Source organism: Penicillium macrosclerotiorum, assembly GCF_028827735.1.
Source record: "Penicillium macrosclerotiorum strain IBT 26536 chromosome Unknown utg000003l_segment0_segment0, whole genome shotgun sequence".
Lineage (NCBI taxonomy): Eukaryota > Fungi > Ascomycota > Eurotiomycetes > Eurotiales > Aspergillaceae > Penicillium > Penicillium macrosclerotiorum.
The window spans coordinates 1,151,198-1,163,620 of record NW_026643083.1 but is presented as its reverse complement, the minus strand read 5'-3'; the positions used below and the strand labels follow the sequence as shown (position 1 = coordinate 1,163,620).

Below are 12,423 nucleotides of genomic sequence, written 5' to 3'. Positions count from 1 at the left end.
GAAAACAGCGAGTTCTCCAAAAGAGGGAGGTAGAGGCAATCTTTACCCCTGGTTGTGGCAGCGTTGGCGAAGATACACCCAGACTACTGTCCCACCTAGGATGAGGATCGAGACACAGTGTAAGAAAATAGATAAACAAAGTAAAAGGTAGAAGGACGAAGAAACTGCGCCTTTTCAGCTCACGCCACTGGACCGGGTTTCATGTGTAGATTGTTCGACCAAAATCACTTTAATAACACAAGGGAGCAAAAACTCAGGAGGTATGCGGGTAAAATCACAGGAAAGCAAGAGCGAGGGCGCTGGTGACGCTGAGGCCAATCACAGTCCAGCCGGACTTGATGATGGCGGAGTTGCTCAGGCCACGGCCCAGATCCCAGGTCAGGTGGCGCACGCCGTTCATGCAGTGATAGGTAAAGGGCAGGGCCAGAGTAGCCTTCAGCGCAACCTTGGCGGCAATGGGGAGTGCAGCCATGGCAGCAACCATGGAAGCGGACTCCAGGTGCCATCCGAGGGTGGGAGATGCGAGGTAAGCGGTGGCCCACAGATAGAGGGTGCCGGAGAGGGCGACACCGGTGATACGGTGCAGGGAGGAGCCAATCCAGCCGATCTGGGGGCGGTAGATGGCAAGGTGAGGAGAGACCGGGCGGTTAAGACGCTGCTTCACCAGGATCTGATGGGGGTCCTCAGTGTTCGGAGAAGAGGTAACGGCTCTATATCAGGAGGGGGATTGGAAGGTTAGTTTCGGTTGAGCGGCAATTGCGGGTGACGTATAGGATCGTGAGGTGTTCAGGCGGCGGACAGCTATGGTGTTTATAAGATGGCCACCCCAATTGAGAGAGACTGACCTCTTCTGGAAACCCTGACCAAGGGCAACGGCGGCCGGGGAGGCGCGCATCATCGACCACTGCTTGGCGAGCGGCTGCTGGACGGCAACTGTGTACCGGAACGGATTGTCAGCGCGATTGACATTTTGGAACGGGATGAGCAGGAAGAAACGTACGCCGCCGCATAGATTGTTGAGCGACCTTCTGGGAGAACATGATGTCGTCGTCGCCGTCGAGTTCTTGATCGATGTTGAAGAGAAGAATCCCGTCGCGAGCAATCGGAACGGACAACCTCGGGTTCCCAGTCATCACGGGATTGCCGGCCGGGAGCCAATGGCGGCCTCTGCGATTACACCCGGAAGATCCTTCTTCCCGGGGTCTCGGGTCACGTTTCGAAATGTCACATGACCATGTCTCGCTTGTTCCCACAGCGCTTTTGTTTCCCATCGTTGCGGGAGCTTCTTCTTTTCCTTCACGAGTCTCTGCTCGCGTCGATGTACCGGGTTTACTCTCGGAGTGACCTGGGATGAAGTTGACGTGTTTAGCACCCTCTGATTTCGGCATTCTGTCGCGATCACCGAGGGACCTCGAGACTCGCAGAAGGAGACTCCCGTCGTTAATCGCCCATTTGTCTCTTCCCATGAGCCGGATGGGTTTCATATCAGGGTTACATATCATTTCACACACCCCGTAGCGTGGACTATCGTGGATCTTGGTATTGGATACCAGCTCCGGAGGTTTACTTGTAGTCGTGGCCTTCCAATCGCCCACCATCACTTGCGCCCGGTGGAAGTTATCTTCGTAGACAAGAGCGAGCTCCAGAGCTTCCCCGAGCAGTTTTGTGAGTGCTCTTTACCTTCTCTCCTGTCTATACTGGCGCAGAGTTGTATGTATCCGACCGACAGTATCTTCAACTATAACTGCGCGGAGGACATGGTATATCTTCTACAGGAGATCGAGTGGAGAGTCCGCGAACAGTCCCTACATGTTTGGAGATGTTTGGCGTGGGAAAACGAAGTGCTTAATACGCCGAGAGGCCATCACATGCGGGTAGCCCTGGTCAACTGGTCAACTGGCGAGTGAACCCCCTCGAAGGGCGACCGCTTCCTTCAAAAGGAAGTGTCTGTCGTTTAATAGATTCTCATGAAGTGTTATTGAACATTGAGCATTGCTCGGGCCCCGATCGCCGCCTAGGCGTATCATTCGTCCGGCAACGAGTTAATCGACTAATCGACTAATCGACTTAACCTTGCTCAAAGATGCCTGGCCGTTGTGGCCGAACCTCGGCAACTCCAGACTTTCCCCACAGCAGAGGTCCGCGGCAAGATGGGGTTGCTCGGTGCTTTTTATAATCACCTGGGCCCAAGTTGCCCGGCACGCCTTGGCTTTGGTTTCCCCTTTCATTATATACCTTCGTCGCCTTCGTGCTTCTGTTCTGTGTCTTCCGCATATAAATCACCCCACCGCAGCACCGTTTCTCTTTCAGCCTCCGCCATAACCCCTTCCGCCCTCCACCAGGATGCCTTTCAACACTGCCTTGACCCGCAAGCTGGGCATTCGTGGTAAGTCAAGGCTAGATACTGAGATGTATATGCTTCATGCTCTGACACTGCCTGGTAACAGTGCCCGTCGTGCAGGGTGGAATGCAGTGGGTGGGATACGCCGAGCTGGCCTCGGCCGTCAGCAACGCCGGTGGCCTGGGTCTGGTACGTACCAGCTTTCACAAGTGCTGTTCCCCCGGCTGAATCACTACGAACCTCTAATCGTCTGGGATCTAGCTCACTGCTCTCACTCAACCAACCCCCGAAGACCTGCGCAAGGAAATCCGACGATGCCGCGAAATGACCAAATACCCCTTCGGTGTCAACTTGACCCTCCTTCCCGCGATGGTGCCTCCCGACTATGGCGCATACGCCCAAGTCATTATCGATGAAGGTATCAAGATCGTCGAGACCGCCGGCAATAACCCGGGCCCGGTTATCAAACAGCTGAAGAAGGCCGGCATCATCATTCTCCACAAGTGCACCACCATCCGCCACGCCAAGTCCGCCGTGAAGCTAGGCGTGGATTTCCTGTCCATCGATGGATTCGAATGTGCCGGCCATGTCGGCGAGCACGACATCACTAACTTCATTCTCTTGAGCCGTGCGCGCCAGGACCTTGGTGTGCCCTTCATTGCTTCTGGAGGCTTCGCGGACGGTCAGGGTCTGGCCGCGGCGCTGGCTCTTGGTGCTGAGGGTATCAACATGGGAACTCGATTCATGAGTACCGTCGAAGCTCCCATTCACCAGAAGATCAAGGAGACCATCGTCAACGCCCAGGAGACCGACACGGCCCTGGTTCTGCGCCGGTGGAAGAACACCTCCCGCCTGTTTGCCAACAAGGTTACCCAGGAAGCATTGAAGATCGAAAAAGAGAGCACAACTGGTGACTTTAGCGAAGTTGGCCCTTACGTGAGTGGCAAGCGTGGTCGTCAGGTCTTCCTGAACGGCGACCCTGACTATGGTGTAAGTTATTCCCCTGTGCCGCTCATCTTTGGAACGCTGGTTCTGACTATCACCTAATAGGTATGGACTGCTGGCCAGGTCATTGGTCTGATTCACGATATCCCGACTTGCAAGGTCTTGCTTGACCGCATTGAGAAAGAGGCCCTGGAGGCCATGAACAGGACCCAGTCTCTATACACCCCGGCTCCTGCCAGCAAGCTGTGAGGCGATTTGATCGGGGGAACGGTCTCAATCTTTGGTTATTTTCTGATGATTCCTTATGGTTTAAAGATGCAATAGAGCGCATAGTAGAACATCGTATTGACCGCCATATGCAACTATCTGCAATCTCTAGCATCACGACTCGTCTCTGTTGACACTGTACTTAGCTACCATGCAATTTTTATTTTCCTACCAATCTCCCCCAACAACCAAATATACTAGCTTCCTTTACCTCAGAAAGCCCGGCTATCTTCTTTAGGTTCCCGGTAATGTCTGCGCGGGGATCAACACCGATTTTCAGAAGATTCCTGGCGATTTTCATTTGGTGGCTTGGGCTGGTCAGTGCGCGGCATTCTCGGAGCTGCATTCTCCAGCTTTGGGTTTAGACGCACCGTAATTCTACTGTGCGGCTGGAGATCCCCCCCAGACATTCCGAGGTCCAGTATTTCCAACCTCAACGAAATATCCTAAGTGTCGCCAGCAGGTTTTACACATACCATTGATACTGAATATCGAGTTCTCGCACAGGATACATGGTGTGAGATCCTTGACTTTAGTTCGTGTCAAACCCTAAGGGGGAGCGGGGACATCCTTGCATGCACCCTTGAGGATCTTCTGGAGAATGTACCAGGCCGGGTCTTCCCCATTGGACTTGTTTTGACCGGCCTCACAGATTTGTGCTAGAAAACTGCACGCTTGCGATTGGTAGTAATCAAAACTTCTGCAACTTTTCTCCCTTGAAAGCCCAATATGCATTGGTGACTCGTCGTGGCGCATCTGGTCTGCTTGCAGGTAAATCCTGCAAATAAAGCAGTTTTCAATTCGAGTTTTTCGATTTGAAAGCTGGAAACGCAGATTGGGATTCTGATAAAGTAGATAAAGGCACAGAAATAGTCTGTCCAGCCATGAGTTGTACTCCAACCCTCCCTCGTGATAGTTTCTTCATCTCAAAGATCGACCATCACACTGCAGGCACTAGCCCAGACCTTATTATCAATATCTGCATAGGCCTAGTTAGTAGCGTTATAATTCAAATCACACCGCGAGCAGAACGTACATAACATACATAGGGTGCAGATGTAAAATGCAGTTCCACTCAGGATCCCCCTTGCCCCAGATCCAACGCCCCAGACTTGGTTTATCAACTATACATCCCCACCACCCACTACCCACAGGACACCACTGAATCAATCACCAATTACACCAGCTGTCTAGATCATGGGTTTCATTGCATCTGTAGCCCGCTGCGTGCGAGACAACAGGCTCTCGCGGAGATTGTCCAATGCGAAACCACAACGTCTCGACGATGATGTGAATGATTTGATCAAAACTACCTCCCAATCGGCGTCCCTTGCTCCAGCAGAGAGCATCGCATCGGTCTCGACGGCAGTCCACCACTCCTCTCAGGAACCTGTTGTCCCGACCGAGTCCCCGGCTCACCAGAAACAGCTGAACCCATTCGAATTGAATATCCACACCCTCTTTGACGAGGTCGATACGCTGGACCCGGCCACAAGCCGCGCCATCAGGGCATTGTCCATGCCTGAATACCCGGTTCTCAAGCTCGACACGATACAGTCGCCGTTTGATACACCGGCGAAGACATTGGGGGATCCTATTGATACGGGTGATGATATGAAGCGGAAAAAGAGTATCGGTAGTCAGCCCAAAAAGAGCCGGGAGGGGAAAAGGCAAAAGATTGAACAAGATCTCCCGACGGAAAATACAAAGTCGATGTCGAGGATACGAAGGTCTATGGCCAGTCTGCTTAAACGGCGCTCGCTGAGGAGCTCTAAGTCACCACCATCGTTGAGAACGTTGCGCAACCCCCACTCGCCGAAGTGGCTTGATGGGGCGAGTGTATCGGGAGAAGACGTTAGGGCTGATGAAAAAAGAGAAGAGAAGTGGCTTGAAGCAAACGGTTTGAGTAATGAAAAAGACAAATTGACCTTTTGGAATGGACAGGGACGTGGGGGACTATGGTAAATGGATTGATTTTTACAAGCGATATAGAAAGTTTCATGTACATATGCATATTAAGCAATGTAAGCAACAGAAGCTGTTGAAATTTTCCACGACATCCAACTTGTCCATGTATTGACCCAAAAAAGTGGTTTTTTTTTCTTGAATAAAAAACCTCCATTCCCTGGGTGACGATATACAATGTTTTATTCTAAACGACACACATCTAATTTTCAAGGGCGGAGTAACAGAGTCGCAACAAACTGCTCTGGTGCCTAGAGCAATAAGGTTCTACAAGCTAAGAAAGGAAAATAGTAAGGCAAAATCTAAATGCATTAAACATATTTATGCGAAAGAATCCAAGGCCAGACAGCAGCTGACCTATGGTTCCAGTGCATCATAACAAGAAGCAAGAGTAACCAGCCAAAAACATCAACGTAAAAGCAAAAACAGTCTTCTTTCTCCGAGAGGTGCCACACGACACAATTAATGATACACGGGCAACGAGAAATAACAGCTCGTTCAACTATTCAAAACAATTGCCAGAGACGCCTGTCTTCCATCCCCGAGAACCGATAACAATCCGCGCTTGCGTTCATGTCCATACCCGCGAGAACCCGAAAGGGTCTCAGACAAGCCGACGTGGTGACCAGTGCTTCTCGCAAAATGCCAAGAAAACATAGTAGAACGTTTAGAGAATGGAGCCGAGGGCAACGCAGGGGAGGCCAACACCGACCAGGTCCGAGTTCTGTGTTTGTTAGCATGAATCGATAATTGGGTAGGTCTCATATGGGCACTTACGGCGCTGGAGGGAGAGTTCTGGCAGCAGGCAATGTTCTGCTTGCACTTCTGGTTGACCAGATCCTGGATGGGGATGGCAATGAGGATGGGGATCTGGAGATCCAGCTTGGAGCACTGGTCGAAGAGACCCAGGCCGTCAGCACCGGAGCCAGCACCGATCAGGTTGCTGAGGGTGCCGCCGAGCATGCCGGAGTTGACATCGGTGGTGTCACCGGCGTAGGTGGCCTTGTTGCAGCAAGAAAGCTGAGCCTGGTCACCGCACTTGGCCTGAGCCTGCTTGACAGTCATGTTGTCAGGGACAGGGAAGCGGACATCGGTGTTGCCCTTGTTGTTGACGCCGTTGGCGTTGCCAACACCACCAGCGGAGGGGCCGACGGGAGGCAGGGCAGCGACGGTGGCAGCGAGGCCGAGAACAGCGGACAGAGTGAACTTCATTGTGTCTGTGGGGTTGGACTTGAACGAGAAGGTCTCGGAGAGAAAGTAGAGAGAAGTAGAAGACTGTACTTCGAATGAAAGGCTTAAAGAGAGTGATGATGAAGAGAAGATTAGGACGATGAGCAGACACTCTTTTATACATCTCCCCTGGCGGTCTGAGAGTCGACCTTGATCCACCATTCACCAGCATCATCACTTGTTTGTTTCGTCCTGTTGCACTGTAATCTCCCCTCCCTCTCCCCGGAATGCGACCTACAGGGAAAGCGAAGGGGGGGATCACTCCACTTCCTAGGGCGCGGTGGGCCAAAGAACGCTCCCTCCCAGGCCTCCTGGTATGGATCTACCAGGGTCGTGATGGACAGCTCTGGTGAACTGCACGCGACTGAATCGCCCTGGCATTCCTGACTCGTGAAGAGAAACCCTGTCTGGCAGGCCCACCAGCACTCATCCGGCCGTCCAACTGCGATCTCCGATGGTTCATATTTGATGCCGATCGATTGGACCCGGCCCATGGACTGACTGTGATGGAAGACTAGAAAACTATCAGCATGGGAGATGAAGAAACTATCAGCATGAGTTCATACTATTATCCCGGTGGTGATATCGCTGTAGGCTATACTGGCTACATTGCAGCGTGTCGATGTTTATCATAGTCACGTTTTGACGATGAGATGCAACCTCTCGCCCACTCTAAACCAAGCCTAAAGATCATACTTCAATTGCAGTGGGTCTCGAGGCCTTCTGTTCCTGACCTAAACACCGCTCCACTTGGAGCCCGAATGGCCCCGAATGCTCTCGATGCTGCAGTCATGGGCCCTTGCCCTGCAGCGGTGCGGGCACTAAGGCATGTAGCCGACCTGCGACAAAAACAAAGTCCATAGCAGAGACTGTCCTAGGCGCACCAAGGGCTATGGTCTTCCCTCAAGACGGTGGAGTTCGTGACGTATGGGAGATTAAATGCAAGGGATTGCGTCTGCTAGCCACTAAGCGGAGCCAGTCCATAGGGAGCCCTCCGGAAAGACGCCCTTCATTGTTTTGCGCCCCTGGGGCACGAGAAAGAATTGGACATCGCAATGCTGTGGGATCATATTCCTTCTCATGGAAAAAGCTCCCGTTATGCTCCACGATCGGATTATGTGAATCTAGTCCTAGAACCCATGCCCTAAAGTAGGGCTAGCTATGGGCATTGATCTGCCTAGTATCCATACCTACAATAGTAGTGCGTGCTTTCGGTGTCTCCTCACCATTATACTGTAGGGATTTGCCCTCGCCGCTCTATTTCATCCCCTTGTTCTACTGGCCAAGCAATCCGAGCCCCCTTTCCCTTCCTGTCTCGTCATCCCTATACCATCTTCCATCCCAAAAATCTTGCATAGGCCTCTCAGTAATTATTACGCATCTTCAAGAACTCCTTCTAGGCTTTTTGCCGGAATGATCTAGAATGCAAATAATCTAGAACCATGCATATCACATTTCAATACCCAGAATCACCTGCGCAAAATATGCGACCTTGTTGTTGGTGATGGCTAGATCGATGACTCAACTGATTTTTTTGTGACAGTATTGGATCTCTCAGTTATCAGCAATGAGACCTCTGTATCTGATTATATCTCTATGATCCAGGATTCGACCCAACAAAAGCTACTCCTTGTATAGACAAATCACCTTCCGGTAGAGGGTATTACTTTAATTTACAGATGACCCTATGAGATTATATGTGATATATTAAGTTACATCGTAGCCGAGCATATTCAATTGTGTTGTAAGCCTATTTGAGCTTATGACTAAATGTCCAGTAAGCTCACTACTATACATGACCTCAACCGGATAGAATTCATATTAGTACCTCTATATTGTCCATTGATCAATAATAATATTTTCTTTGAGAACAAAACACACAAAAAGTCCTTTTGGGACACAATTGCTTTATTTTATATATTGATACATTTATTTTCTGTGCGTAAGTGGTGCATTGATAGATGCGTATATCTCGGTGAACCACCAAATCGTGTTGATATATATATTCGAGTATTGTCTCCCACAATTATTGGTACTTGTGCAAGTAGAACTACAACATATAGACAGAATCTTTCTATTAAACTTAACTACAAAATCAAATTTTCTAGAAACTCAATTTTTGTTATGGTTGCAATGTTTTATCTTGTGCATTGGGTCTGTATCGTCATTCGCAGTCGAGCTGTTCTGGAAAGCAAGTCGCGGTCGAACGCACAATGCCACACCCCAGAACTAATTTTGCATTGTTTGGTCGTGCAGATCAGATACCTATTTCATACATTCTTCTCAAGAATAGCCCGATGGTTTACATTCCAACACGTCCCATGAGTGCCATGTGCTGGCCCTTAGAACATTTTCCCGGCTCTCGAATCTCTTACTATTGGCCAATTCAGCTCTCTGCTTCCTGATGCTTTCTTTCGGTCACTGACTAATGATGACATAGTCTTCTTCTGGCATTGACACTGGTCAGCAGGAGTTATCTATGGAGCTAATAATGCACATCCAAATTACTTGCCATGCCATTGGTTTCGAAGTCATCTGATAGGCAATAATGCACGGTTTCGCACAATCCAATTGTCTACTATCTTCGAGCCGAACAGACCGGAGAAAAATAATTGGTGTCCCGTGGCTGTCAGCTCCGGTGACCTTGACCTTGTGTCTCTCCGCCTCCTGAGTCTTCTTCACCTTGACGATTAAGTGTAGTCCTAAGATGAGTGAAGGGATGATTATATCCCCCCCCCCCCCCCATAATTTTGGTCATTAACATATCTGTCTCTGCAAATACCCGAGGGTGAGCAAGCTCATACACATGTGCTGTAGATTGCACATGGCGAGCTTCGCACCTTTCCTCAGATTGGAATTATATCGGCAGGGGTGAAGTTTACCGAGAACCCTATAACGAGGCAATAATTCGCGAGTCCCGCGTCTCCTTAGGGGAAGTCCCGACTCTGCCTAAGAATATTTCCTCCAAAATCCATGACACTATCAATTTAAGGCTCTCCACAGAAAGAGCACTTGTGACCTGTACAGTGGCCATAGATTTCACTTTCGTAAGTTGAGACGATGAAGTTTTGGCTCTTCTTGATCTGTCTAGCCAGGGCATCGACCTTGCGGTCAACTGCGGCAAGGGACTCGCGCCGCTCTTTTGCGACAGCTTTGGGGGCTGTGTCAGCCAATACTTGTCATATTTTGGTGATAAATTGACTCCAAGTTAGGGCATATCTTGTTGAATCCCGGAGAAAAGGCAATTTATGATTGAATGGCGAATGAGACGCAAGATTTTGATGATCAATTATACTTGAGACGTAAACATGCTCCCATGATGGATATACGAAGATAGTAGTTCTGAGGGTAGTGAGATTCAGAAGAAAGAAAGAGGGGGAACTCATTACAGAAAGATAAATGAATACAAGGCATGAGGTTAAAGCTTGTTTCTTGAGACTCTTCAGGGATTCCGCAGGACGCAGAGAGTAAACACCGCACTGACCACCAATATTAGCGACAACATCTACACGCTAACATCGAATCTGGGAGTTCTTCATATACATTGGTTTAATATATATCGTGTTTATCAAATACTTGCTGCTGACAATAATGAAAGCTATGTTGGTCCTTCGTTCCATGATTCTATGAACCCAATGAAGGAAGGGGGAAGGACAATTCTATAAAATCCTGGCAGAGTTTATCATTCTTAGCCCCAAAGACCGAGTAATTGACAAATATGAGAAGAAGGTATAATAGAAAGAGATATATCCTATAGCTGGTAAACATTCAATCTATGAAAGAGCTGAAGGTGACAAATTTGGGATTTGAACTTGGAAAATAAAGTGATGAACCGACTTGCCAAATTCTTTGTACGGGTGCTTACATGCTGGAGCTTGAATGAAGGCCGTCCAGAATCATTATTCACGATCTCACCATTCTTGATACTTAAAAATACCAACAAAGACATTCTATGTAGATTCCCTCCGCACTCGATGTACTTTCATCTTGACGGGGCTCTGAAGCTGTGCCAACCAAACAACACCAAGCTTCTTTGGGACTAGGGCGGTGAGGCCAAGCTGTCCCAGCGACTCACAGATTCTCCTCGAGTCCTATGCGCCGATGAGCTAGTGCATTACCTCTTACCGATCCTGGACAAGAGACTCGGTTGGGAAACACAGTACTAACTCTCAAGATGTCTGATCTGCCACAGGCCCCTGTGGCTTCCCAGGAAGAGCGTCCGGATTCTTCGCCCGAGGGATCGTCGCAGACTGGCGCCGCAGAGACGGAAGAAGCCAGGACAGAGACCAGAGACCACAAACACGAAAGCCGAGAAAGCCAAGAGCAGGAAGAGAAAGCTCAGAAGGAAGGAGGAGAAGAGCGACAACCGGAAGATGACGACGAGCGAACCGCCGCCACTGCGCCGCCTCTCCCGGACGAGGTCCCTCCACCACTCCCTGACGAAGCTCCGCCAGGCCCCTCGGAGGACGATGGATGGGAGCCCGTGTGGGATGGGAATGCTCAGGCATACTACTTTTACAACCGCTTCACTAAGATGTCTCAGTGGGAGAACCCTCGTGTTCCAGATGCATCCGCCACAGCTCCTGGCACAGACGGCGACGCCCGCAACCAAGAAACTCCGCAGAAAAAGGAACCTGTGCTTGGAGGCTACAACCCTGCGATCCACGGCGACTATGACCCGACCGCTCCGTATGCCCAGCAATACGAGGAACAAGCGCCAGATGCGGACGCGTCTGCTGACCCAGCGGCTGCGTACAGCGCCTCCGGCGCGTTCAACCGGTTTACCGGCCGTTGGCAGGCCGAGTCGATCAATCCCGAAAACTATAATGACGAGAATAAGTCTCGTCGACAGATGAATGCTTTTTTCGATGTCGATGCCGCAGCGAATAGCCATGACGGTCGGAGTCTTCGTGCGGAGCGGAGCGCAAAGAAGCTAAGCAAGAAAGAACTGAAGATGTTCAAGGAGAAGCGTCGAGAGAAGAAGGAAGAGAAACGCAGGGCGTGGCTGCGGGATTAGATGGCCCTGGACAGGGATTCTATTCGTCTGGTCCAAACCTGCTCAGGCATCCTCTCCTTCTGTCGCATACTGGGACATCATTTGCATCTTGGGACTTTTGAGATACCACTCACACGGGGTGTGGGACTATGGGGCGTTCGTGGCTCATTTTTCTTCCTGGGCTTCTCTTTCACATCGTTTTTCCTTTCTTTTTTATTCTTCTTTATGTGCATAGAGGCACCTGCGCGCTACTGATATCAGACGCCCTTTGTCGAGCACCAGCTGTACTATTATCTTCACATAAAGCGCTAGCTATGCAGCTTGATCCCAGAACCTGGTCATATTGTCTTTGATGCTTTCCGAGCTTGTATTGGTCTGAAGTCCATCTTCGCAATTATCTACTCTAGAAAGTGTAGGGAGGAATAGACATGTCTGATCTCATCGACGACCCCACCATCCAGTCATGTGACCCGCGATATCAAAGTTTCTTCGGCGACAGTTGGTTTTGCAGTCACCAGGATCTACACGACCAGAAACAAACACAGAGGTAGGAAATGCTGTTGAGTTGAATGCACCTATTGTCTATACATGCTAGAGGGCCACAACGATCCGGGGCTGCGCCGTCAATCTGGCCGGCTAAAATTCCATTCGATCGATGCGCTTATCGGCCTACTGCACT

The 12,423-nt window shown here is 50.0% G+C and overlaps 5 protein-coding genes across 5 annotated transcripts; 3 read left to right on the top strand and 2 right to left on the bottom strand.

Moving 5' to 3' along the window:
* Positions 1-274: 274 nt before the first annotated feature.
* N7462_003317 (uncharacterized protein) lies at positions 275-1,133 on the bottom strand (the record flags this gene model as incomplete). The annotated part of the gene is made up of 3 exons (XM_057075043.1): positions 275-710; positions 846-933; positions 1,001-1,133. The coding sequence occupies 3 exons, from the start codon at positions 1,131-1,133 to the stop codon at positions 275-277; spliced, it is 657 nt and encodes a 218-aa protein (XP_056934548.1).
* A 1,210-nt stretch (positions 1,134-2,343) lies between these two features.
* Positions 2,344-3,535, top strand: N7462_003316 (NAD(P)H-dependent flavin oxidoreductase; the record flags this gene model as incomplete). Its single annotated transcript, XM_057075042.1, has 4 exons — positions 2,344-2,386; positions 2,448-2,530; positions 2,603-3,331; positions 3,392-3,535. 4 exons carry the CDS (start codon positions 2,344-2,346, stop codon positions 3,533-3,535), a joined length of 999 nt encoding a protein of 332 aa, XP_056934547.1.
* A 1,215-nt stretch (positions 3,536-4,750) lies between these two features.
* Positions 4,751-5,518, top strand: N7462_003315 (uncharacterized protein; the record flags this gene model as incomplete). The annotated part of the gene is made up of 1 exon (XM_057075041.1): positions 4,751-5,518. The coding sequence occupies one exon, from the start codon at positions 4,751-4,753 to the stop codon at positions 5,516-5,518; it is 768 nt and encodes a 255-aa protein (XP_056934546.1).
* A 667-nt stretch (positions 5,519-6,185) lies between these two features.
* N7462_003314 (hydrophobin family protein) lies at positions 6,186-6,730 on the bottom strand (the record flags this gene model as incomplete). The annotated part of the gene is made up of 2 exons (XM_057075040.1): positions 6,186-6,242; positions 6,296-6,730. 2 exons carry the CDS (start codon positions 6,728-6,730, stop codon positions 6,186-6,188), a joined length of 492 nt encoding a protein of 163 aa, XP_056934545.1.
* Positions 6,731-10,922: 4,192 nt separating this feature from the next.
* N7462_003313 (WW domain-containing protein) lies at positions 10,923-11,765 on the top strand (the record flags this gene model as incomplete). The annotated part of the gene is made up of 1 exon (XM_057075039.1): positions 10,923-11,765. One exon carries the CDS (start codon positions 10,923-10,925, stop codon positions 11,763-11,765), a length of 843 nt encoding a protein of 280 aa, XP_056934544.1.
* Between the last annotated feature and the right edge of the window lie 658 nt (positions 11,766-12,423).